At 33.5% G+C, this 27,348-nt stretch overlaps 4 protein-coding genes across 4 annotated transcripts; all 4 read right to left on the minus strand.

The window, feature by feature from the left end:
- Nucleotides 1–3,973: 3,973 nt before the first annotated feature.
- Nucleotides 3,974–6,642, minus strand: LOC133779074 (uncharacterized). Its single transcript, XM_062219074.1, has 7 exons — nucleotides 6,504–6,642; nucleotides 5,795–6,369; nucleotides 5,243–5,731; nucleotides 5,011–5,140; nucleotides 4,712–4,905; nucleotides 4,543–4,636; nucleotides 3,974–4,404 (listed from the first exon to the last, which is right to left on the minus strand). Exons 1-7 carry the CDS (start codon nucleotides 6,640–6,642, stop codon nucleotides 3,974–3,976), a joined length of 2,052 nt encoding a protein of 683 aa, XP_062075058.1.
- Nucleotides 6,643–19,758: 13,116 nt separating this feature from the next.
- On the minus strand, nucleotides 19,759–20,528 carry LOC133780366 (protein MEN-8-like). Its single transcript, XM_062220155.1, has one exon. It carries the CDS (start codon nucleotides 20,524–20,526, stop codon nucleotides 20,161–20,163), a length of 366 nt encoding a protein of 121 aa, XP_062076139.1. The 5' UTR covers nucleotides 20,527–20,528; the 3' UTR covers nucleotides 19,759–20,160.
- A 600-nt stretch (nucleotides 20,529–21,128) lies between these two features.
- LOC133779075 (probable methyltransferase PMT15) lies at nucleotides 21,129–22,069 on the minus strand. The gene is made up of 3 exons (XM_062219075.1): nucleotides 21,684–22,069; nucleotides 21,504–21,581; nucleotides 21,129–21,360 (listed from the first exon to the last, which is right to left on the minus strand). The coding sequence occupies exons 1-3, from the start codon at nucleotides 22,067–22,069 to the stop codon at nucleotides 21,129–21,131; spliced, it is 696 nt and encodes a 231-aa protein (XP_062075059.1).
- Nucleotides 22,070–22,181: 112 nt separating this feature from the next.
- LOC133779076 (probable methyltransferase PMT16) lies at nucleotides 22,182–22,786 on the minus strand. The gene is made up of 2 exons (XM_062219076.1): nucleotides 22,621–22,786; nucleotides 22,182–22,516 (listed from the first exon to the last, which is right to left on the minus strand). The coding sequence occupies exons 1-2, from the start codon at nucleotides 22,784–22,786 to the stop codon at nucleotides 22,182–22,184; spliced, it is 501 nt and encodes a 166-aa protein (XP_062075060.1).
- Between the last annotated feature and the right edge of the window lie 4,562 nt (nucleotides 22,787–27,348).

Genomic DNA, 27,348 nt, shown 5'->3' on the forward strand with positions numbered 1-27,348 from the left:
CAGTGGCTCGGAGGTCGGCCTTGGAGGAGCGGTGGCTGAATTCTGAATCCCGGGCTCCGTTCTGACTTTTTTGTGATCGGAATTACAATTTTATGGTGTCAAAAACCAAATAAAATTACATAAATCCTATGCCCTTTAATGGCTTACACAATGATCTAATCATAAACAATTCCTAACCCAAAAACACCATATAATTAACAATTCAACATTCCCATGCATTCAATCACATTAAGCCATCCATTCATTCATCAAAATAAATAAATGCATAAAAGTAAACCCACACAGATTCAATATATATATATATGTGAAGATGGATTTGGTACCATTTGTTGGTTTTTATTGATCAAATCAGAGATTATACGCAGTAGAACAACAATCAAATTATTAGTTTAATCCCATAAGATTTCTAGATCTACTTCTTCACATGCATATATATATTGAATCAAATACATGAATAGAAAAATGACCTCAGGTCCTTCCTTGCTGCTATCTTTTTGTATGGCTAAATCCTTGAGATCTCACACCAAGATCTTCCAAAATGTTCTCAGCACACAAAGAACAAGTGTGGGATCGCTATACAAACAAAAGGCAAAAAACTATTTATCAGATGCTCTCAACACATGAGATCTGATAAAGTTTGGACCTAAGTTTTGTGAAGAACAGTGACTTTTGTTTGTGTCACTGTTCTCTTTCTCTGAGAGAGATTTCTAGATATTTTTCTATCCATGAAAAGTTACGTTCTGAAAAACTGATATCCTATATTTAATATATCCAATATATTAAAATAAAATGTTAGTTATTTTAAACAATTTGAAAATAACTAATCAGTTATCTCATTTTTGTTTAAATAATAATATTTTAATCAAATTACAATATCTCATTATTTATTTAATATTCAAATAACTAAAATTGTGGAACTTAGAAACTGATTACAGTCTCTTATGCGTGTAGCACAGTGACTGTGCACTGTGCTACACGTGTACCACATGCCAGTGATGGCATGCGATTTTTCCCAATTTTTATTATTATTTAAATACCAAAAATCCCAAAAATAAATTAATTCAAAATTAATTATATTTTTGTTAAATCAAATAATTAATTAATTAATTACACATAACTAAACAATAGTTATGTTTGATACATAGAAAAATATTTTACTTATCACATAAGTCCTTTTTGCCCATTTTTGTATTTACCTTTGTCAGTGATTGTTTGAGCCATTTCGGGAACCATGGACCTATAACATTAAGCTCCAATAAATAAACTAAATAATTAAACTCTTTAGTTATAATAGTTAATTTATTAATTATGATATTACTCCACTATAAATTCAGAATTGCACTCTTTATGTTATAGATATACTTTTACAGAAATCTTTTCTTAAGTCGTCCATTGATATAACCATCTTACAATAGTTCAACCCTCTAATTAATTAGTTCATAAATTAGAATGGAAGAATTACCATTTTACCTTTCTAATTTACTTATTATTTCTTAAGTACCATTAATTCACTAGTGAATAATTAATCTATAATCTAATTATAGATTTGAGCTCAAAATCATTCAGTTACAGAATTAACCCTTAAGGGAACTAATATACGATCCGTTAGGAAATATTAGATTCTGTATTGTTGATACATGTTCCCAGCCATCCATGATATTAAATCTCCAAAACAAAAGTCATTAGCCTCATTCTTTGAAGAGACCTTAACGAATGAATCAAAATATTTAATAAACATGAACAGGAGTTCATGAACACTCAGGATTTAGGTTGATCTATAAATGATCATCAGTTATAATATGAATTACAAGTCTTTATTGTTAAATGGTTTTTTGATAAAGACTTTAATTCATATTGGTCCATGTCATATATAATCATATTATATAAAGCACCTTTACCGAGATGTCTTTCCACATCAATAATCCAAATCTTGATTATTTGTATCATTATGATACTCAGTAAACCGTACTTACAACTCCAATTAAAGAATTCCATAACTTTAATTTGTTGTTGTTGACTATTTTTATTCATTCATGTGATCTTAATTCTCTCGTACTAAAACAAGATCACATCCTCAATAATGAATATGGAGTTTTTCTGATATTTACAAAAATATTCAAACAATAATTTAACAATCTAAATATAACAATAATAATAAACCATTGTATTTATTTATTCATAGAAAAACAAATGTATTTACATGCTTTTAGGACATACTCCTAATAGGTTGGCAAGCCATATAAGCCAATTAGGAGATTCTTGACAATGTAATTTCGTGAAGGTCGCCCTGGTGACCTTGCTAAGAGTGCCTCGCCAAAAAACTCTCTTGGTGAGATGGAACTATACGACCCCCAGGTCGCCAACTTTCATGGACTTCATCAAACTGGAGTCTCCACCTCATATAGGAAACATATATCCTTAGCATTGTCAAATTTGGTAATTGCAAATGTTAGGGATGTTCTGACTCCTACATGGGGGTAAGTTAGGACGAGAAGAGAGTTTTCCCATCAAGCTCAACCACTATTTTGCCCCTATAAATACTATTTTGAGACCATTAATGGTTTGAATCAAGTTTGTATTCGTGAGCATTTATTCCTTATAAGAATCTCATAATTAATATAGTGACCGAACCACTATAACTCCTTAGTGTTCTTTTATATTTATTACTGAAATATTCTCTTTTCGAGTTCATGCACAAAACTTCTCACTTTAATTAATTAAGATGTCCAAAAATCGAGTCAACAAGTTGCACTTGTATACCAAAACAAAAATTTTGATTGTATAAATATTAAATGTTATATTTTAAATGCAGACATTAGTACCAATCCATTAAGTGGATTTTAATTTAGGAAAAATTAGTGGCAAAAATATCAAATCTTTCAAAAGAGTTGTAATTTTATACCAAATCTTAATTTATTAAAACATCTTAAAAAAATATTTTTTTTTTATTTTTATTTTATTAAAAGGATCTAATAATTTTCTTAGTGTTTTTTTTTTTTATCAAGAAGAAAAACTTCAATAATCAACCAGCAAAATACACCCTCAACTCAATACAAACACTACAGAAGAAGCAACAGAAAGCTCCTCAAAACCAAAAACAAAAGAACTAATTACATTTTAATCTATGTATAAAGTCTCTAACTTGTCTAGACAATTTTCTTTTGTTAACAATGAACAACCTGTAAGTCACTATAGTCTTTACATCTAAAGCAATCAAAGAATCTGATTTAGAGAAACCTTCAAAAACACATCTTTTCCTATTCAGCCAAATGTTGTAGCAAGTTGCTGCCAAAATTTCTATACTCACACGCCTCACCATACCAAATGCTTTCAGAAATAACCACGATAACCAGCCAGCAAAATCCAACGGCCAACCCCTGAAACCCAGCCACTGAAACACAAGCTCCACAACTCTTCGGGATAGGCAATAGTCAAAAAATAAATGATGATGGGATTCAGGTTGGTCTCCACAAACAGGGCAAAGTAAAGAATCTAAGACAATGTGAAATTTACCCATGTTGTCTTTTGTTAACAGATGAGAGTTCACCACTTGCCAAAGCATAAAACGATGCTTAGGTGAGTTGAGACTACTCCAAATGGCCCTATGATAGCTAACTTGTGTATGTGGAAGAAAACTGTTATACAAAACAGCAGAACAAAACTTGCCCGAGCTACCTGCCTTCAATATCTCATAAATGGGGAACTTAAGTCTCAATCTACAAAGTTTGTGCCAATACCAGCTTGTGTCCGCTTTTAAATCGTAAGACCAAATAGATACCCCGTTGAGATAGACATTATTCACCCACTTAACCCACAGAAGATCTCTTTTCTCAGAGATAGCCCAAATATATTTAGCTAGAATAGCTTGATTCCATTTGGACCCTTCTTTAAACCCGAGACCACCATACGGTTTGGGAAGGCACACTTTTTCCCAAGAGGGCACATGGATTCTGCTTCTGTTCCCGTTCAATCCCTAAAGGAAACCTCTACAAAGTTTCTCAACCTCTTTAGAAACACTTTGAGGAAGGATGAAAATGCTCATCCAATAATTACGAAGACCAAGTAATACTGAATGAATTAATTGAACTCTGCCAGCAAAAGACAAGTGCCTACTTCCCCAAGTATTAAGTCTCAATCTGATTTTTTTAATGATAATCCCACAATCTTCAGCTTTCCATTTAGTTGGTCTTAAAGGAACCCCTAAATACTTTAAAGGGAAACAACCTTCAGCCAAACCAATATCCTTAATGATCTCCCTTTTCTCCCTGGCATCAACCCCTCCAAAAAATATTTGAGACTTACTAACATTGATAAAAAGCCCAGTTGAAGTGCTGAACCCATCAAGGACTTCTTTAAGAACTTTTATGGATTGTTTGGAACCTTTGCTAAGAAGAATCAAATCATCTGCAAAGCATAAGTTTATTAACTTCAAACTTTTGCAAAGAGGATGATATCTGAATTTAGAGTCTATAGCAGCATGAAGAAAACATCTCGTTAGATATTCCATTATCAGAACAAAAATCAAAGGGGATAAGGGATCACCTTGACGAAGACCCTTAGCACCTTGAAAACCACCTTGTTTTCTGCCATTAATTAGAAGTGAGTAAGATGTGCTCTTGATACAAATCATAACCAGCTGAACAAATCTAGCAAGGAAGTTTAAAGCATTAAGCATATCTTCAACAAAATTCTAATCCACAGTATCATATGCCTTACTGATATCAATCTTAATAGTGCAGCGGGGAGAAGTATTTTTCCTCCTATAATTCTTCAAGATATCTTGAAGAATCATCACATTATGAGCAATTGATCTCCCTTGGAAAAATGCTCCTTGATTTTGATGAACCAGACTAGGAAGGACTGTTGCAAGTCTAGAACAAAGAAGCTTAGAGATGCATTTGTAAACTGTTGAACAGCAGGCAATAGGCCTATAATCTATAGCTTTAGCCGGATTCTCTTATTTAGGAATAAGAGAGATCATAGTATTATGAAATTCTGGTGGCATGAAACCAGTCTCAAAAAAATTAGCAACTGCAGCACAGACTTCTCCCCCAATAACAGGCCACATACTCTTGAAAAAACCAGACCCAAATCCATCAGGACCTGGTGATTTAGTATCAGGAATGCTAAACATCGCTTTCTTTATTTCCAAAACAAAAAACGGCTTTAGCAGACCTACTTGCTGATCTAAAGAAAGTTTAGTACCCTACTCAATACAGCTCAGATTCAATCTGGAACTAACAGAACTATTGCTGCCCATATAGCTTCGAAAATGATTGAGAAAATGCTCCACAACATCAGAAAACTTATCATTAATCAAACCTTGTTCTGTCATGAAAGATGTAATTTTATTTTCCATTATTCTCTTCTTCAGACACGCATGAAAGTAAGATGTATTGGAATCTCCTTTTTGCAACCAGGTGATTTTACTTCTCTGGCTGAGAAACTTATGATACATTTTCTCTTGCAAATCAAATTTAGCAGCTGCAATTGCTTCAATATCCTGGTAAGTCTTGTCTCTAGGATGAGCTTGCGCTTGAAATTTAGCCTCACTGTAACTAGATTTCACATCCTGAAATCTTTTCCCAATATCTCCAATCACTTCATGATTAAACTTCTTGAGGCAATGCTTAACTCTCATTAGTTTTATGTATATCCCTTTTAGCCCTCTAGAAGTCACTGGCCTCTTCCAACTCTGCTCCACAATGGTCTTGAAGTCATGATGATCAGCCTAGAAATTAAAAAACTGAAAAGGTTTGATCCCAATTGTCTCTGTAGCTGAAGCTGATACTACACAAGAAAAATGATCTGATATTGCTTCCCAACTAAACCGAGCTGCTGTGTTAGGAAAGAAATCATGCCACTCCTCATTGACAAATGCATGATCAATCTTGGAGTAAATTCGACTAGAGCCAACTTGGTTATTAGTCCAAGTAAAAGTCGAACCAAATCTTTTGAGAGCTACAACATTAGATTGAGCTAACCAGAGATTAGAGTCAACCATTTCAGTATGCGAAATGGGATTCCCTCCATTTCTGTCATCAACATAAAAGACTGAGTTAAAATCCCCAAGAATTAACCAAGGAGACACTGGAAAATTGAGCTGCACCAGATTTTTCCATAGAATCTTCCTGTCTTCAATATCATTAAAACCATAAACAAAAGTGAGACAGAAAGCATTAACTTGACCAGCCATTTTAACCACACAATGAACATGCTGAGCAGATTCAACAATTACCAAAACTCTAACAAAGCTCTTCCTCCATATAATCAACAACCTGCCCTCAACAATAAGACTGTTATAGAACTCCCAATTAGCAAATTTTTTGTCCATCAACTCCTGAACTTTATTCCCTTTTAGCTTAGTTTCTAACAAACCCCCAACTCCAATTTTATTCACATTGCAAAATTCCAACACAGACTCTTGCTTACCTTTATTATTCAACCCCCTAACATTCCAACTTCCTATACTACAACAATCCATGGCTAAGTAGTAGACAAACCAGAACTCTTTATTTCTCTACAGTCTACCTCCTCTTCCTCATTACCATCCTTGTCCTGCAAAACACAGAATACATTCACTGATCTCTGCCCAGCCTCTTGGTCATGATCTGATGTAGAAACCGTAACATGTTCCTTCATTCTTAAACCAGTAGTTTTTCTAGGTGTTTTCCAGTCATCATGCCCAAATACGCTTAATATAACCCTCAAACACCACCATTGGAGGGTTCGCACCCAGCACCATACATATTACAGTAGAGCTCCAATTCGCAACTTGGAACTTCACCTCCTCAGGGTCGACTTGGGCAATCTTAATGCCATTTTTAATCAAAGGTTCCTGATAAGTAAGATGGGGGTCACGAGCAAACCTGTTTTCCTTCATAAAAGAATTCCAATGCTTTTGAGCTGATTCCTGGAGAGTCTCCAGATCTTCACTCACATCCATCTCTTCTTCCACTGCCCGAGCCCAATTCTTACTCAATCGCCGCTCACAAATCGGAGACGGAGGAATCATAGATTCACCATTATGAATCATTTCTGTTATCGTTTCTTCCTGCACAGTTACCCCATCTGTTATAGTTTCGGCTACTAAACTTACTCCAATCGTAGATTGCAATCCACCAGCTTCTTCCTTCTCATTGTTCTGACTACTACTGGATCCTTGCTCAGACAATCGAGGTGCAGACTTTCGAACCACACGCTTCTTCTTCGCCATGGAAGAGAGAAAATCGGGAACGATAGTCCTTCGTTTAGTGTTTTTTTTTATAAATATTTCAAACTTTATTTGTATTTAAAGGATCTTTAAAAAAATTTATTAATGAATATTTTTAAGTTTAATTTTTATTTTAGATTTTTTAATGTAATCAATTTTCATTTATTAAAAAACCTTTTTAATAATATTTTTTAGTGTTTTTTTTAAGGGAAATTTAGAGGAATTACTATTTGTTAGAAGAATATTACGTTTATACGGTTAGGCGGAAATGTTTTCATTTTTACGGTCCCAGGTATTTTTTGTTACATTTAAACGTTATCATCTGCAACGTCTAGCTTCAACTTTAAACGTCAATAGTAGATAAACAAAGCACGCATATCACCAGTAAACAAAGTCCAACAACAATAGGAAATGCCAAAATAGTAGGAAAAAAAATCAGAACCAAGTAAATTAATAAAATTGATACATGTTATTCCACCAATCCATAGCTTGAAACAAAGCAACCACATCCTTGGGCAAAGAGTGTTCCATTAAGTTTATAGACCTAGAGCAGTAAGTAAAGTTAATATTAATGAAGTTGTCACTTGGAGATATCATCCACGATAACCCCAAGTTCATCCATTCTTAAAGACACTCTTCTCCCGCCGCCACGTTGCTTCCTCTATTTGCCTATACTCCACCAATGTATATACATATATATATTTATATGATAAGAACTACTTGAGTTAAGTTGAAGATAGGAAATCCAAGCCCAATAGGAAATTCCTAATCCACGTATCTCATTTGTGTTTACTTGCAAATATTACAACTTTTGTTAGTTTATATATATATATATATGGCCATGGTCATGTAACTTGTGACGTCCATCATACCTAGTGGAGATGAAGCTTTCGAGGTTGCTGGCGGTAGACACATTGTTCGTCAACTGTGAAGGTGGTGGTGGTGGTTGAGAAAAAGAGGACAGCGGAAGAGTTGGGTTGATTGATGATGATGGTTTTAATAGAGAGAGAGGAGAGAGAAAGAGAAAGGAAGATGATGGAAGATTAAGATATGTATGGTTCAACCCACGTACTCAAAATACATTATTGTGTTTTTCTTTTAGATTTTAAATATGATGAAGCTATACCTTATCAATTTTGACAGACCATTCAAAGTAAAAGAAAAATAAAACAAAAAAAAAAGTTGACTTGTGTTCTTTTATAAATAGATAATTAAGTGGTGCTTTTTTTTAGAAGATTAACACGTTACATTTTAAAAGATATTACTTTAATATATATATATATGCATTTATAGTATAATACAACTATAAGAGATTAATGTTTTCTGTATAACTATAAAACAATTTTTTTGGTAAATAAAAAATAACATAATAATTTTGAAAAAAATATATAAATAAGATTATTGGCATAAGAGTTTTTTCAAAGTATATTTCATGTTGTTTAAGCTTATATATAGTTGTTCTGTTGTTGTGTTGATGTCTAATTATTGTTTATCTGTTTTCAGGTATATTTTTTTTATTATTTTTTTTAAAAAACATGTTAGTATGCTATGTGTTGACTTCTAGTTGTTGTTCAATTGTTGTTTTTTAATGTGTTAGTATGTAGTGTATTAATGTTTAGTTTTTTTCCAATTGTTATTTTTTTTTTATTTTGGATATATGTTTAGTTGTTTTGAGATATATTTTTATTTTATTTTTGACACATTTAAAAATGGAGGGAAAAATTGTTTTGATGTTGCTTTTTTGTTGTTTTTTTAGTTTATTTTGAGTTAATTCAATTAATTGATGTCTAATTGCTTTTTCAACAGTGTATTGTTGTGAGGTTGTTGTCTGTTGCATTTAAGTTGCTTTTTTGATATTGTATTGCAGTGTGTTGCTTTTCTAAAATGTAAGAATGAGTTTTTTTATGTTGTTTTTTGGTATTTTTTGTAGCTGCAATGGGTTGCACTATGTTGTTGTGCGGTTATTGTTGTGTTTCTTTCTTGTTGTTTGTTTAACGTAATGTTTTGTGGGTTGATGTTTAGTGTAAATCATATTTTTATAATTTTGAAACATTAAAATCGTATTTTTGAAAATTTGAGTTAGTAAAAATGTAAAAAATAAAATAAATAAACGACCGTAAAAATGTAAAAAAATCATAAAAAGTGGGTATTTATGAAAAAACCCTTTTTTTTTAATATGTCAAACTTTATTTTATTAAAAGGACCTTGGAACTTTTAATTAAATAATATTTTTGTTTACTTACTTTAAAAAAAATTAATTAATTTAAAAAAAAAATTAGCAGTCAATTTTATTTAAATTTAAATAACATTCATTAATTAAAAATTTCCAAGTTCCTTAAATAATATTTAATTTAAATTATTTTAAAAGAGCTCTAAAAAAATATTTTTTTAATAAATTAAGATTTGGTGTGTAACTGCAACTATTTTGAAAATTTTAGTATTTTCAACGTTAATTTCAAAAAAAAAATATTTGATGTAAATTCCTCTTTATAGTTGTGTGGGGGGGATTAGGACCTGCACAACACAGCTAATACAGTGCACAAAAAATAGCAACAAAGAACAACAAGAAATAGACAATTAAACAAACCCAAAAGTAAAACACAAAAGAAAGAACACCAAGAATACTTGGTTCAGATACAACCAGTTTGGTTGATCCTACATCCAAGGCTAGGCAGCAATGCCTAAGTCAAATCCACTATATCTGAAACTAGATTACACCCTCCAAGCTCTCAAGATTACAACAACACTCATCCAACTTCTCTTGAAACACTCTCTCACTAGAGTATTACAACACAGTTCTTGCTCTCAACCAAAACTCTCAGAAATTGAAATACACTTAGGTTGATCAGGCCTAAAACTATATATAGGGTCGAGATACAAGAACTAAAGAGACAAACAGAAACTAACTGTAACTAATAACAATCAGTTAGTCTGTTACAACTTACTGGTGTCCACGCAGATGCAACTAGAGAAAAAGTAGATGCAACTGAAAACAGCAGATTACTGTGACCTGTCATTTTACTAATCTTTTGATTGGTTGAGGAAAGAAGTCACAATTCTCCACCTTACTTCTTATTCCGAAACAGGGTTCAGTGGATTAGACAATGCTGCCTTAGCTTTAGCTCTAAGGGATTCCCATCTTGATGCCAAGCAAGTTCAAGGCCGAAGTGAGCTTGCTCACGGGTACGACCTTAGTCATCATATCAGCTTGGTTAATCTCAGTGGATATCTTCACAATCTCGACAAGTTGTTTTGAGACAATATCCCTGAGAAAATGGAGTTTAACATCTATGTGTTTCGTTCTTTCATGAAACACAGTATTCTTAGACAAATGTATTGCACTTTGTCAATCACAATGTACAATCACATGATCTTGTCTAAATCCCAGCTCACTCATCATCCCTTTTAACCAAAGAGCTTCTTTAACTGCAACTGTGAGAGCTATGTATTCTGCTTCAGTCGAGGAGAGAGCCACAACATGTTGTAAATTAGACTTCCAGCTTACAACATTCCCTCCAACAGTGAAAACATACCCAGATAAAGATCTTCTTTTATCATAATCTCCAGCAAAATCTGAGTCACAATATCCCATAACTTCACATTGTTTCTGGTCTGACTTTGTGTACAAAATCTGTAGGTTTGCAGTGCCCTTCATGTACCTTAGTAACAATTTCACAGCTTGCCAATGTTCCAAGCTTGGTTTGCTCATAAACCTACTAACCAAACCAATTCCATATGCTAAATCAGGTCTTGTTGATACCATAGCATACATAATGCTACCAACAACATTAGCATAAGGAACTCCCTTCATCTTTTCTTCTTCAAAAGACGCTTCTTCTTCTGTAAGAGACTTTAGCTTGAAGTGGGCTCCAATAGGAGTGTTGACAGATCTAGCTTCCTTTTGATCAAACATTCCCACTACCTTCTTGACATATCCTTCTTGAGAAAATCTCAACATGCCCTCATTTTCGTCTCTAGATATCTCTATTCCCAAAATCTTGACAGTTGCCCCCAAATACTTCATATCAAATTCTTGACTTAGCATCTCCTTGAGCCTTTCCATTTCTGATCTGTGTTTACATGCTATAAGCATGTCATCCACATAGATTAACAAGTAGATGTAGCATCCATCTTCAAGAACTTTGAAGTAAACACAGCTATCAAACTTTGATCTTTGAAACTTCTGTCTTAGCATAAAATCATCAAATCTGAAGTACCATTGTCTTGGTGACTGTTTCAAACCGTATAGAGATTTCTTCAGCAAGCACACCTTCTCTTCCATCCCTAGCTATATGAATCCTTCAGGTTGTTGCATGTGTATTTCTTCATCAAGATTGCCATGAAGAAATGTTGTCTTCACATAAAGTTGATCAAATTCTAAATTCTTAATTGCAGCGATAGCCAACATAATTCTTACCAATACAGTGCACAAAGAATAGCAACAAAGAAGAACAAGTAATAGACAATTAAACAAACCCAAAAGTAATCAAAAGTAAAACACAAAAGAAAGAACACCAAGAATACTTGGTTCAGATACAACCAGTTTGGTTGATCCTACATTCAAGGCTAGGCAATAATGCTTAAGTCAAATCCACTATATCTGAAACTAGATTACACCCTCCAAGCTCTCAAGATTACGACAACACTCATCCAACTTCTCTTGAAACACTCTCTCACTAGAGTATTACAACACAGTTCTTGCTCTCAGCCAAAACTCTCAGAAATTGAAATACACTTAGGTTGATCAAGCCTAAAACTATATATAGGGTCGAGATACAAGAACTAAAGAGACAAACAGAAACTAACTGTAACTAATAACAATCAGTTAGTCTGTTACAACTTACTAGTGTCCACGCAGATGCAACTAGAGAAAAAGTAGATGCAATTGAAAACAGTAGATTACTGTGAGCTGTCATTTTACTAATATTTTGATTGGTTGAGGAAAGAAGTCACAATCTTCACAATTCTCCACCTTGACTTCTTATTCCGAAACAGGGTTCAGTGGACTAGACAATGCTGCCTTAGCTTTAGCTCTAAGGGATTCCCATCTTGATGTCAAGCAAGTTCAAGGCCGAAGTGAACTTGCTCACGTGTATGACCTTAGTCATCATATCAGCTTGGTTAATCTCAGTGGATATCTTCACAATCTCGACAAGTTGTTTTGAGACAATATCCCTGAGAAAATGGAGTTTAACATCTATGTGTTTCGTTCTTTCATGAAACACAGTATTCTTAGAAAAATGTATTGCACTTTGTGAATCACAATGTACAATCACATGATCTTGTCTAAATCTCAGCTCACTCATCATCCCTTTTAACCAAAAAGCTTCTTTAACTGCAACTGTGAGAGCTATGTATTCTGCTTCAATCGAGGAGAGAGCCACAACATGTTGTAAATTAGACTTCCAGCTTACAACATTCCCTCCAACAGTGAAAACATACCCAAATAAAGATCTTCTTTTATCATAATCTCCAGCAAAATTTAAGTCATAATATCTCATAACTTCACATTGTTTCTGGTCTGACTTTGTGTACAAAATCTATAGGTTTGCAGTGCCCTTCATATACCTTAGTAACCATTTCACAGCTTGCCAATGTTCCAAGCTTGGTTTGCTCATAAACCTACTAACCAAACCAATTCCATATGCTAAATCAGGTCTTGTTGATACCATAGCATACATAATGCTACCAACAACATTAGCATAAGGAACTCCCTTCATCTTTTCTTCTTCAAAAGACGCTTCTTCTTCTGTAAGAGACTTTAGCTTGAAGTGGGCTCCAATGGGAGTGTTGACAGATCTAGCTTCCTTTTGATCAAACATTCCCACTACCTTCTTAAAATATCCTTCTTGAGAAAATCTCAACATGCCCTCATTTTCGTCTCTAGATATCTCTATTCCCAAAATCTTGACAGTTGCCCCCAAATACTTCATATCAAATTCTTGACTTAGCATCTCCTTGAGCCTTTCCATTTCTGATCTGTGTTTACATGCTATAAGCATGTCATCCACATAGATTAATAAGTAGATGTAGCATCCTTCTTCAAGAACTTTGAAGTAAACACAACTATCAAACTTTGATCTTTGAAATTTCTGTCTTAGCATAAAATCATCAAATCTAAAGTACCATTGTCTTGGTGACTGTTTCAAACCGTATAGAGATTTCTTCAGCAAGCACACCTTCTCTTCCATCCCTGGCTATATGAATCCTTCAGGTTGTTGCATGTGTATTTCTTCATCAAGATTTCCATGAAGAAATGTTGTCTTCACATCCAGTTGATCCAATTCTAAATTCTTAATTGCAGTGATAGCCAACATAATTCTTATAGAAGTGTGTTTGACAACAGGAGAAAACACTTCATGATAGTCTATCCCTTCAACTTGAGAAAAGCCTTTTGCCACCAACCTTGCCTTGAATCGAGGTAGCTCAACTCCTTCAATCCCTGGTTTTCTCTTGTAAACCCATTTGCACCCTATTACTCTTTTGTTCTTAGGTTTATCCACCAGAATCCTTGTCTCATTCTTGGATAAAGACTCCATCTCTTCTTTCATAGCCTTATTCCATTTACTCCATTAAGCACTATTCTTGGCTTCCTTGTAGCAAATAGGCTCATGTAGCTCTAGTAAATCAGCTACACTAAGGGCAAAAGCAGTAATATCAGCATGTACAAATCTCTCAGGAGGTCTGATCTGTCTCCTTGCTCTATCTCTAGCCAAGAGATAATTTGAAGCTTGAGTATCTCTGCCATCAGCTTCAGTGCCATCTGCATCACTTCCAGATGCATCTCGAAGTTCACTCTCCTGAACTCCACCTTGATTCTCATTCTGTGATATTTCTCTCAATTCAATCTGCATAGTATCTTTCAGCTCAGCTTGTTTAGAGCTGGCTTGATCACTAAATTTCATGTTAGTTTTATAAAAGCAGTGCTCATTGAATATAACATCACGACTGATAATGCATTTTTTCTCATCTATTAACCAAAGTTTATAACCCTTGACACCACTTGAATAACCAAGAAACACACCCTTCATAGACCTAGGATTCAACTTCCCTTGACTAATATGAACATAACCTATACAACCAAAATGTTTCAGGTGATTGTAACTAGGTTTATGACCGGACCAAACATGTTCAGGAACCTTACAATCTAATGCAGATGAAGGTGACCTATTAATGAGGTAGCAAGCAGTAGCAGCTGCCTCTGCCCAAAATGTTCTTGGCAAACCTGAATCAGCTAGCATGCATCTAACCTTATTCATGATTGTTCTGTTCATTCTCTCAGCAAGACCATTTTGCTGAGGGGTGTTCCTAACTGTATGGTGCCTAACAATGCCATTTTCAGTGCAATAAGAATCAAACTCAGAATTACAGAATTCCAAACCATTGTCAGTTCTAAGTTTCTTAACTTTCTGCATGGTTTGATTTTCTACCATAATTTTCCATTCTCTAAACCTTCCAAAAGCCTCATCCTTAGTTCTAAGAAAGTAGATCCACACTTTCCTAGAATAGTCATCAATAATAGAAAGGAAATATTGAGCTTTACCGAGAGATAATGGAACTTGGGATGAACCCCATAAGTCAGAATGAATGTATTCCAATATTCCTTTGGTTTTATGAGTTGAACTTGCAAATTTCAACCTGTGAGATTTTCCTACAACACAAGTTTCACAAAACTGTAAGTCTGAAATATATTTAGAGTTCAAGAAACCTTGCTTACCAAGTTCTACCATTCCCTTGTAGCTCATGTGCCCAAGTCGTTTATGCCATAATTCTGTGGTATTAGGTTCTGTAGTTGAATCTCCAGCAGACCCAGTGGAAACTCAAGTAGACCTAGTTATGGTCTCTCCTTGTAGTATGTAAAGTCCTTGTCTTAGCTCACCTCTCATAAACACCATTGTACCTTTGGATACTCTCAAGACTTCACCTTCAGCTTTGTAGCTATAGCCTTTGGAATCTAAAACACCAAGAGACAACAAATTTATTTTTAGTTCAGGTATAAATCTAACATTAGAAAGTACCTTTATGGTGCCATCTCTCAATTTGATCTTGATAGAACCAATTCCTTGAATTCTGCATGTGGTGTTATTTTCCATCAACACTTGCCCTGTGCTTTCTTCTTTTAGATCAAAGAACCAATCTTTTCTTGGTGACATGTGAAATGTACACCCAGAATCCATAACTCATTCATCCTTAGGATCACTGGTTGACACAGTCAGAACATCAGCTTCCATAGATCCATCTGTGACATGAGCTTCATCTTTGTTTTCTTGCTTTTGTCCTTCATTTCTTCTCTGTGGGCAGTTTCGTCTGAAGTGACCTTCTTGGTTACAAATCCAGCAAGTTTTCCTTGGTTTTGACTTGGATCTTGATCTCCCTATGCTTTTTCCATTTCTATGGTTGTTGCCATCTTTTCTTTCAGATCTTCCTCTCACATTTAGACCTTCGGCTTAAGATCTTGACACCTTAACATTAGCTTTCAAATCTAATTCCTTTGAGTATGCAGCACCAATCACTTCTTGCAGTGACAATGTATCTTTACCAAACTTCAAAGTGTCCCTCTAATTATCATAGGCCTTCGGGAGTGAGTTCAATAGAAAGATTGCTTGATCCTCTTCTTCAATCTTTACTTCAATTGACTCCAAATCTGAAACTAGCTTGGTGAAGTCGTCTATATTATCATCAATAGACTTGGATTCCTCCATCTTGAATCTATAGAATCTTTGTTTGAGATAGAATCGATTTGGTAATGCCTTGGTCATGTACAACTGTTCTAACTTCTTCCACATATCATGAGTTGTTTCTTCTTTGATTACTTTCCTCAAAACTTGATCATTCAAACTCAGAATGATTGTGTTCTTTGCCTTTTTCAGCACCTCTGCCTTGTTTTCCAACTTAGCCATCTTACTTTCTTCTTGTAGGGCTTCTTCACATCCAAGATTACCCATATGAGCCATCATCTTTGCACGCCATAGACTGAAATCATTCTTGCCATCAAATTCTCCACCTCAAACTTGGAAGTCAACATATTGAAGAGAATTGCTCCTGGCCAGCGAACAAGTTCTCAATTGTGGAAGTACTTCGAAGTTCTTGATCTTTCTTGGAGAAAATCACAATCGAAGATGGTGAAGAATGCAGCCACTCTAACTTGGCTCTGATACCATCTGTTGGGGGGGGGGGGGATTATGTAACGCCCTGGATAACCAAGACCGTTACACTGTGTGTTTAAAATAGTGCAAGACTTGCTAATCAAATCATTCAGACAAAGTGTAAACCCTATACCCTTATCAGAGTAGGAATAAAAAAGATTTTGGTCACAAACAGGCTATTTTCATTAAAAATGACGGTTTAATACATGGAGACTCATAACAGGGTTTAGATGTCTTAGTTACAACAAATTCTAGAAGTTACAAACAGTTCAAGCCACTCTAATGGAAAAATATACATTTTAGGTTTCCGTCCTGTACAATTTGTCGACCGTGGCAGCCGAGCAGCTAACAATGTACACCTCGCCCCCAGAGCTCTCCAACTCATGGTTGATTCAGCCTACCCTTGCCTTTACCTGCACCACGTAGCACCCGTGAGCCAGGGCCCAGCAAGAAAGCATAATAACATAGTAAGTTTAACATCAATAACCAAATATTCCACAGTGCATAACCAGAGGTTCATCAATGCATAACACTTATTCAAGTAGTGATAACAGTTGTCATCCAGACAGTCAACTAACTATATCCATAACACAATATTCACATTCACAAACAGTAAGTTGTCATATCCATCAGATAACAATCAGGGTTGGCGCCCTTAGTCGCACCCTCTATTTAACACACTGTCTTCGGCTCATTAGGGCCGCCCCCAGTGTAATACTCACTGACTCCGGCCAGCTTAACCAAGCTCAGTGATAGATAAGCTGCCTCAACTCCTAGTGGCTGAGTCGCGCCCCAGTGCGCAAATAATGATTCTGACACCCTTAGGCCGGTAATCGCATGTCCCATGGCGTAATAACACCATCTCATGACATGATATACAAATATTGGGAACTCTTAGTCCCATCGTGACCACATGGTTAATCATATTCACATAACAATGCATACAAACATAGGGAACACTTAGTCCCAACCTAACCACATACTCAGGTGCAGCTTTCTTACCTTTCAATTCACTAGTTTCCGATGCCACGTAGCCACAAGCACGGTCCTCTACTCTGAGCCTCTCCAAAGTCCTAATCACAACACAAACATAATATTCTTTGTCATTAACCAATCCAAGACTACCTTCCCGGAACCTAACCCACACTCTCGGAACCCCCAAAACCTTAGAACAACACCCCGGAGACATCCCCCCGAACCCCCGGAGCAAAGGCCAAAAATTGCCAAAAGTGACACTCTGAAATTAGCCTTGTGCCGCGGCACCCAACAGTCAGAGACTCCAAGCCGCGGCACACAAAACCCGTGCCGCGGCACGCCTTCGCAGCCCAGAATTCTGGGTTTTTCCTTCGCATTTTCCCGAGCTCCAACCTCTCCAAATCACCCCAAACTCCATCCTAAGTCCCAAAACCAACTCTAAACCCTTAATAAACCTCACAACAACCCAAAAACATCATGCCCAAGCTCACTCACACCCTTAAACCTAAAATTCACTCTTGAATTTCACACTTAGCAACTCAAACCAGAAAATTAAGAACAGCTTGAACTCAAACACAAACCACACTCCAAACTCCCTATACCTTAACAGAAACAAGCCTAATAAACACACAGAGACCTTACCTTGAATGATGAGTCCAACCTCCAGCTCTAAACCTCCTTCCCCCTTGATTTCCCAACTCTGAAATTACATAAAACCAGCCACCAACTTGCCTCAAATCACATTCATTATCTAAAATTTCAGACTTAAAACTTGGATATATCATAATCAAGATCTTACCTCTGAATATCCTTGATCTAAGCTTGCTTGACAACTTCAATCACCCTTAATTTCTTCTTCCAAAAGCTAACTTCAGTTCCTCCCTTTCTTCTTCTTAGGTTTGCTCTTCCTCTAGGTCCCCAATTTCAGCATAAACCCATTTCTCCAAGTGTTATACGTATATCATATTTTCCCTTCAGCTAATGATCATTTATCCTACCAAATGACTGTTCTACCCTTCCACTAATACCCCTTCCTAACTAAACCTCAAGGCCATACTTGTCTTTTCACAAGCTTTGCAATTCTACCACTTCCTTTAACCAATCTCGTTACTCTCTATGGTTACTAACAGCTACACAAGTTACCAAACCACCGGTTACCAATATCTCACGAGAACTAAATTACAAAATCCCCAAAATACCCCTAGGCTCCTCCCGAGCCGAGTATAAAATCCCGTTGTGACTTTTGAGTTAACTAGCTCTCTAGGACCGTCTCGGCACGTGCATCGCATTAATATCACCACCCCCACATGGTACAAATCACATCACATAATTATCACACGTATGCCCTCAACGGGCTAGAATTATCACATACCATAATACACATAATCATGCATCTCAAATACCCAAATAATCATATGACATGCTTAAAATCATAATCATGCGTCTTAATCATTAAATTCACGCATACTTCCCATTATGCCCTCCAGGCACGCTAATCAAGGCCCTTAAGCTTTATTAGCAAATTTGGGTCGTTACAGATTAGGACCTGCACAACACAGCCAATACAGTGCACAAAGAATAGCAACAAAGAAGAACAAGTAATAGACAATTAAACAAACCCAAAAGTAATCAAAAGTAAAACACAAAAGAAAGAACACCAAGAATACTTGGTTCAGATACAACCAGTTTGGTTGATCCTACATCCAAGGCTAGGCAACAATGCTTAAGTCAAATCCACTATATCTGAAACTAGATTACACCCTCCAAGCTCTCAAGATTACAACAACACTCATCCAACTTCTCTTGAAACACTCTCTCACTAGAGTATTACAACACAGTTTTTGTTCTCAGCCAAAACTCTCAGAAATTGAAATACACTTAGGTTGATCAGGCCTAAAACTATATATAGGGTCGAGATACAAGAACTAAAGAGACAAACAGAAACTAACTGTAACTAATAACAATCAGATAGTCTGTTACAACTTACGGGTGTCGACGCAAATGCAAACTAGAGAAAAAGTAGATGCAACTGAAAACAACAGATTACTGTGACCTGTCATTTTACTAATCTTTTGATTGGTTGAGGAAAGAAGTCACAATCTTCATAATTATGTTATTAGCCTAAAGGCCATAATTGCTTTCTAAAATTTTCCCTATTATTTTCTTATTTTACATAATGATTTCAAATATTTATTGAATATAAATAGAGAATTTTCATCCCAAACTTAATAAAAAATTAATCTCGGTTTCACAAGATAATGGAAATATTTGATACCATTTTATTGTTAAATTTTGCTTTCGTTTCAGTATTTGTTTGCCATACAACGACATCTCGTTTAATATAAACGACGTATAGTTATAATGTCAGTCAAGTTACTATCTTTGAGTAAGGACGAAATATATCCTATTCGTAATGAACTTTACTGTCGTTCAACTCGTAAAACATCTTATCATCAATTAACTTATTTATTTCTTGAGTTTTTTTTTTTATTCAAAATCGATTAAATAATCAATGGGATCAATTAATCTTTTTTAAAAAAAAAAAAAAAAATTGGTTGCATTATCTCCATTATTCTGAGCCAAGTCTTGTTAAGATCAAAATATGCATAACCTGGTTCACTTATATCACTAATAAATTAAGGAGAAATATACTGTTATTTTATTTGATAATATAAGTTATCTTCTTGATCTCCACAACATTAGCGATAGATCACAAAGACATTACCAAAAAAAAAAAAGACAAGAAAACTAATTATAAAACTTCCAGATTATTCATCAAACAGTAAGTAGTTCGTATCCATTTCCTTCTTCAATTTGCAGCTGCATTCATAAAAAAAATATATCAGCCAAAAAAAAAAAAGAAGTGCTATGTAAGTTATATATATTGTTAAATGTGTGTATATTTGTATAGAGCAAAAATTGCATACCACAGGGAACAGCCGGAACGTTGCAAAGGGAGGGAAGCTGGGAAGCAATGCGGAGAGTGTTGCAAATACAGTCATGATTGAGGGCTCCGAGAGCCACGCAACAATCAGATGTGGGGTGCGGGACGGATGCGCCGGGCACTACGAAGGGCGCGCACACATTTAGGTTGCTCAACTGAGTGGAGCACACCTGAGCTTCAGCAGTGTGGGCCATCACAACTACTGCGATCATAAACACTAACAATACGGTACACTTTAGGCCAGCCATGATACGAGTATATGCTTAATATAGTTGTTTTAGCTGTGACCAACTATTTTAACTCACACTCACTTTAAAGTAGGGGTATATGATGATATTCTCTTATGGCTCTTATAAGCCTCCTTTTTATAGGGTAGCTTGGTATAGAAAATGTGGGGTTTTTGTATGAGTCACCTAATGAGAGATTTGTGTGCTCATCACATTTGTGTTGGCTATGTGGCGAATCAGGATAGGGGAGGTAAACTAGATGTCAAATAATTTGTGTTGGATATATAGCATTTATATCTATATGTACAGGAAGAATTGTATTACAGATATTAATTTTTAGCTTGTAATTATACTTTCCATATCTTAGAAGGTAGAACAAAAAATGAAATAAAATAATTATAGGATTACCATCAAATTAAAGAGAAAAAATGTCAATGGGCAAAGAGAATATTAATAATTGTATAAAGTTCAAAACAAGGAGAAACCCTTTGCACAACTTAATTGGGAGTAAATAAATACGCACGCATTAATTTGTCTGATGTTAAGGAATAATTAAACACTAATTTTTAAGGCCAAAGAGAATAATAAAAGAAAAAAAAAAGGTTCTAGGTAGTTTTGATTGTTTAAATTTGTTGATCAGATATAGCAGGAGCTGTCCAATATTTCTTGACAGCAAATAGAAGTTTCTCTCTCTCAAGAGGCCCATTTTCATGGTCAAGAATTCTACTATCCCATTCCATTCCATCAGTGATTGTTTTGATCCTCACCAACATATCCACGTCATCTCGGAAGATTACACCCCCTTCTGGCCTCAAAATCCTATCCATCTCCAACACTATGTCTTCCATTTTACATCTGTAATAGCTCAATGGTCAAACTAGAATAATTACGCATTAATTCAAATAAACCACACTCTAATGAATCAAGACTTGCTACAAAAAGCTCACTTAAAACATTAATTAATCATTGACAACAACTCAATAAATAGATGACTGTACCGATCCTTGTAGAGGCTAAACACTGAATCTGCATGAATAAGATCGTAAGTTCTAGGATAAGTAGACATTGCTTCACACCTGAAATATTATTTTCAAAACACAATAGTATATGTTAAATGCAATACATAAATATGTAGAATGTATACAAAAGAATTAAAAAAAATGTGAGTAGGTTATTACCAATTTTGATATGTTCCAATAAGACCACGTTCATAAATAATTCCAAGTGTATTAACCTTAGGAACATTAACTGGGACCACATTCATCACCCAAACAGGAAGATCAGCTAGTGCAGAGGAAAATCCACCCAAGTAAGCGTTCATGTCTAGAAGATTCCGGTACCTTCCAGGTTGACCAAGCTTCCTGTTTATTGACTTGTAATAAGATAACCTCTTCTGCCACACTTTTCTATCTTGTTGAAAAATTTCAGCCGTGACCCCTTTGACTGTGCCCCGACTAATCCTTGGTGGCACTGAATTCAGTCTCTTTGGCCATTTCGACACTTCTCCGCCGGCGGTTTCTTCTTCGTTTGATACCTCCGGCAATGGGGTCAAACAAATCTCCATATTCGTATACCTGAATATATTTACGTGACAATAATATATGTTATGTTTCTCAAGTTTTCAATAGATATATTTGAACATGTGTGTAAGTAAATAATATATGTCACATTTATTTTCAAGCAACGGCGAGAGTGATTATTAATGGAACGAACCAGGCTCTATCAGGGTCTTGAGCGTCACAGAATTGTGGACTTTGGCCGGCGTTATGTTTGGATTTGCAACTAAAATGATTAATGGGCTTTTGCCAAATGGAAATGTCATCCTTCTCTACCAACTTTTTCCAGCAAAGGCTCTTAGCAACGTCCTCAATGGCACTCTGTTCAGAGTTCAAATCCTCCTTTGTTCTTTCCCAGCCTTTCCAATATCTCTTCCAATTGATTGGTGGGCCCGAGAGAATCCAGTATCCACCAGGCCGTAGAACTCGATCCACTTCAATCAAGTTAATCCCATCTGTAACAAAAATTAACATATATATATAGTTTTGTATAATAAAATTAATTAATTAAGGATTAACGGTCACAGTAAACATATAGAGCTAGGCGTAATAATAATACCGTACTGGCCCCAAGGAATGAGGCAACGGGAACAATGGGCCATGTCGAAAGCTATAGAGGGGTAAGGAAGGCGTTTTGAGGCAAGGACTCCGATTAAGGCAGGCACCCCTCGCTCCAGAGCAAATTGCACTTGGGCCTCATGAGTGTCCCTGGGAGCAAACGACATCGTTAGGATGTCTCGGGACAGAAGGTATGCTCCCCAACTTGCAACCTGAGCCCCCATCAAATAAAATAATTAACAGCATTTCATTTCATTTCATAACATCAGGGCCTTTATTTATTTAATTATTTTTTTTAAAAAAAAAATACTAGGGCGCCTTGGCCATGCAATGGCACTGAAAAACATGAAAACTAAACAGCGCTATTTAGCCTCGGATTAAGAAAAGCATTTTTCTTCCCCTGATTGTAATTTTGTACGTTTTCCATGGTCAATGCTTATCGGGTGAAGAACAAAATCATCAATTTGATTTGTTGGGGAAGGAACATCGATCTCAATAGCCATGGTTAAATGAAAGTCTTATTAGTTTTCTCTTTGATACATATTACATCGATGACGTTAGATCCAAGTAATTAAGGGGTTCACATGGAAAGAGAACGTAAATTGATTGGAAGGGCTTGAGCTGGCACACAATCACACACAGAAAAACCATTAATAAATAACAAATTAATGTTAACATACTGTTTTAATAGTTATTGTAAGCAAGACTCAACTAAACTTATAATTTATACTATATAGTATGATCACGATCGAAGTTATCCTAGATTCTATCAATAATAAATTATATTTATAGTAGCTCACACACAGTGCGTACACATTTAAGCTTGATGTCTAAACCAAAAAAAGAAGTAAAAATATATACTTATATGCATATAAAGTACCATGAAAATAGAGAAAGTAATTAAGGTACAAATATCTATAAATAATTCATTTCAATTCAAATCCTAACATTCTTGATAATCTACCCTGGGAAGTGCAAATATTCTTATAAACAAAAATTAATATTTCTAGGTGTTGGACTAGTTTCTTTAGAAAACAATAATTTATCAATGTTAATTGAACTTTAATTTCTGAAAAATATTGTTGGGAAGGAAGCAAAGATTATAATAATTTTAAAACTCGAATTTATATAATATGGGTTATTAGCTATAGGATGATCTTGATTCAATTGTATGTAAAACTTACCTTACATATATAAGACTACGGTGCAGTCACTTCTTTGACTGCACTGTCCTAACTAATTTGTGTTTTCGCACCTCAATGATTTTTTTTAATTACTCTATTGATTTATTTAAGGCATCCCGCAAATTTTTAAGAAATTATGAATAATTTACCATGCAGAAAACAATGTTCAAATAATTAAATTTTACAGGCGTATACAAAAAAAATAAGCACGCGTGCAACAAACTGTTTGAACCTTATTTTCGGTACTGTAAATTATTTGAAATTTCATGAAAATTTAAAAAATATCTTAAATGACTACAGTGTACATTGTTATATAAAAAAAAATAGAAAAAAATTATTGATGTGTCAAAAACACAAACTGGTTGCACCATATTCTTACCCTATATCTCTTCTATATAATAAGTGTGTAGATAACATAAATTCTCGGTTTTAATGGTTTTTTATTTGTTCCTTAATTTTAACGGATATTCTTATATTTAATGGTATTTTGTAAATATAATTTAAACTTAAATCAAATTAAATAAATAAATAATTAAACAAATTAAAATATGATATTTTGAGATATTTTACAATGATAATTATTTAAAAATAATAAAATCATACGTTTTATAACTCAAATAAAATTTAATTAAACTTAAACTTATACTTAAACTTCATGTGTTAGAATAATATCATATTAAACATATAACATAATATAATCTACTATCAACAAGAAACAAACTTTAAAAAAAAAAAAAAAAAACTAGCAACAAACTTAAATTTAAAATCTATGTATAATATTAATATGATTGGAGCTCTTTTTCTTCATAAGTTCACCAAAGGACATTGTAAGCTACATTAGAAACTAAAAATAGTTTATGCATGTATACTACTCTACACTATGACTTTTTCTATTATTATTTTATTCTATTATTAATTTCTTTTTAAATATTATTGTAATTTATATATATGTCATGTAGCCATGTATATATATACTAGATACAAGCAATGTGCAATATGCACGTTTGGTTAGTTTTATTTATAAAATTTATAAATTATTTTTATTAAATTTATATTAATGTCATAAATTTTGAAATAAATGTCTTATTTTAATTAAATAATTTATTTATTTTTGTTTAAGTTTATGTTTGTTGTGGTTTTTGAATTTGACAGTGACAACAATAGATTATATATTATATGTTTAATGTAATATTAAATATTATACGTGGATTTTAAATTTAAGTTTCTTCCTAGTTTTTTTAAAACAAAACAATTTGTTGCTAATTCACAGTAGATTATTTATATGTTTAATATGATATTATTCGTGAGTTTACGTTTAATTAAATTTTATTTAAGTTATAAAACATAATTTTATTATTTTTAAAAAATAATTATTAAAATATCTAAAAATATCATATTTTAATTTGTTTAATTATTTATTAATTTAAAATAATTATTATTGTAAAATAGCTGAAAAATATAATATTTTAATTTGTTTAATTATTTGTTATTTTTAAATAATTATCATTGTAAAATATCTCAAAAATATCCTATTTTAATTTTTTTAATTATTTATTTTATTTATTTAAGTTTAAGTGTTTACAAACTACCGTTAAATATAAGAATATTCTGTTAAATATAAGAATATTCCAAAAATATCATATTTTAATTTTTTTAATTATTTAAGTTTAAGTGTTTACAACTACCATTTAAATATAAGAATATTCTGTTAAATATAAGAATATTTCGTTAAAGTGTTTACAACTACCGTTAAATATAAGAATATTCTGTTAAATATAATAATATTTCGTTAAAGTTAACATTAAAAAAATAAAAAACTGTTAAAACCAAGAATTTTCGTTATCTACACACTTATTATATAGAATAGATGTCAATATTGTGTTTAGATGTCATATATGTAGATATTATTGATATAAATATATATATGTGCACTCTTAATGGTTACTACCCATGGATAGTTACTTCAATATTAACCATTTGATTAAGATCAATGGTCCATATTTATAGTTGTTAATTAATATTTCTAAAAATAAATTTTGATTTTTCAAATTTTTGGAAAGTTTACATGATGAAAAAAAACATATTTATTATGAAAATATAATATTGTAAACTTTTCATTTTTCAAATACATGTCAATTTTTAAATATATGTAGTGTCTCTCATTGGTTGAACACAACATTTATTATGACAAAAGAAAAATAATTAAATTCGAAATTAAGGCAGAAAAAAAATATTTACCTGTTAGTGACTTGCTATACTAAGTCACTATGTTATCAAATCATCATAATTGTTAGTACCCATCTATGGGTAGTAACCATTGAGAAGTCTTCCATATTTATATATACTATAGAATTGTAATTCATTCTATTATATATTGAAGAAAAAAATGAACTGATTTTTATTAAAATTATAGACAATGTTTTGTCCTAATTTTTTAATACATTTATGCCATAGATTATATTAAACATATTTTATTCATTTATATGATATTTTTTATTTATTTAAAATTTATATGATAATTAAAAAATAATAAAAATAAATACATGTTTGAATAAGTACGTTTATAACTTTAAAACTAAGCAAACGTGCATTGCACGTTATTTTTACCTAGTATATAAATAGAGAAATTTGTGAAAATGACATCTTTTTTAAGTGATTTTGTACTCTGGCCTACTTTTGATTTTTTTTTTTGCAAAATGGCATCTGTATAAAATTCGACCAGTTATCTAAATTTTTCGACTAGCTGTCTAAAATTTTCGACCGCTGTTTTAATTTTTCGACCACCTATCTAAATTTTCGATTAGCTGTCAAAATTATAAGAAGTCATTTTGCAAATAATTATTAAAACTAGGCTAGAATGCAAAATGACTTTAAAAAATAGGCCATTTTGCCAAGGGATCCATATATATATTTATAACACTTCCAATATATATATGTGTGTGGAAGACTTCTCAATGGTTACTACCCATAGATGGGTACTAACAATTATGATGATGTGACAATATGATGACTTGGTATAGCAAGTCACCCTAATAGGTAAATATTTTTTGGGTCCCTTAGCAAAATGACATATTTTTTAAAGTCATTTTGCATTATAGCCTAGTTTTAATAATTATTTGCAAAATGACCTTTCATAATTTTGACAGCTAGTTGAAAATTTAGATAGGTGGTCAAAAAATTAAAACAGCCAGTCGAAAATTTTAGATAGCTGGTCGAAAAATTTAGACAACTAGTCGAATTTTAGACAGAGGTCATTTTGCAAAATATTATCAAAAGTGGGTCAGAATGCAAAATCACTTAAAAAAGAGATGTTATTTTCATCAATTTCTCATATTATTTTCTACATTAATTTCGAATTTAGTTTTGTTTTTTGCCATAATTAATGTTGTTTCCAACCAATGAGAGACACTAGCTATATTTAGAAAATGACATGCATTTGAAAAATAGAAAGTTTATAATATTATATTTTCATAATAAATACACGTTTTTCATCAGGTAACCCTTCCAAAAATTTGAAATATCAAAATTTATTTTTAGAAATATTA

The sequence above is a fragment of the Humulus lupulus genome, chromosome 5 (genome assembly GCF_963169125.1).
Source record: "Humulus lupulus chromosome 5, drHumLupu1.1, whole genome shotgun sequence".
NCBI classification, from domain to species: domain Eukaryota; kingdom Viridiplantae; phylum Streptophyta; class Magnoliopsida; order Rosales; family Cannabaceae; genus Humulus; species Humulus lupulus.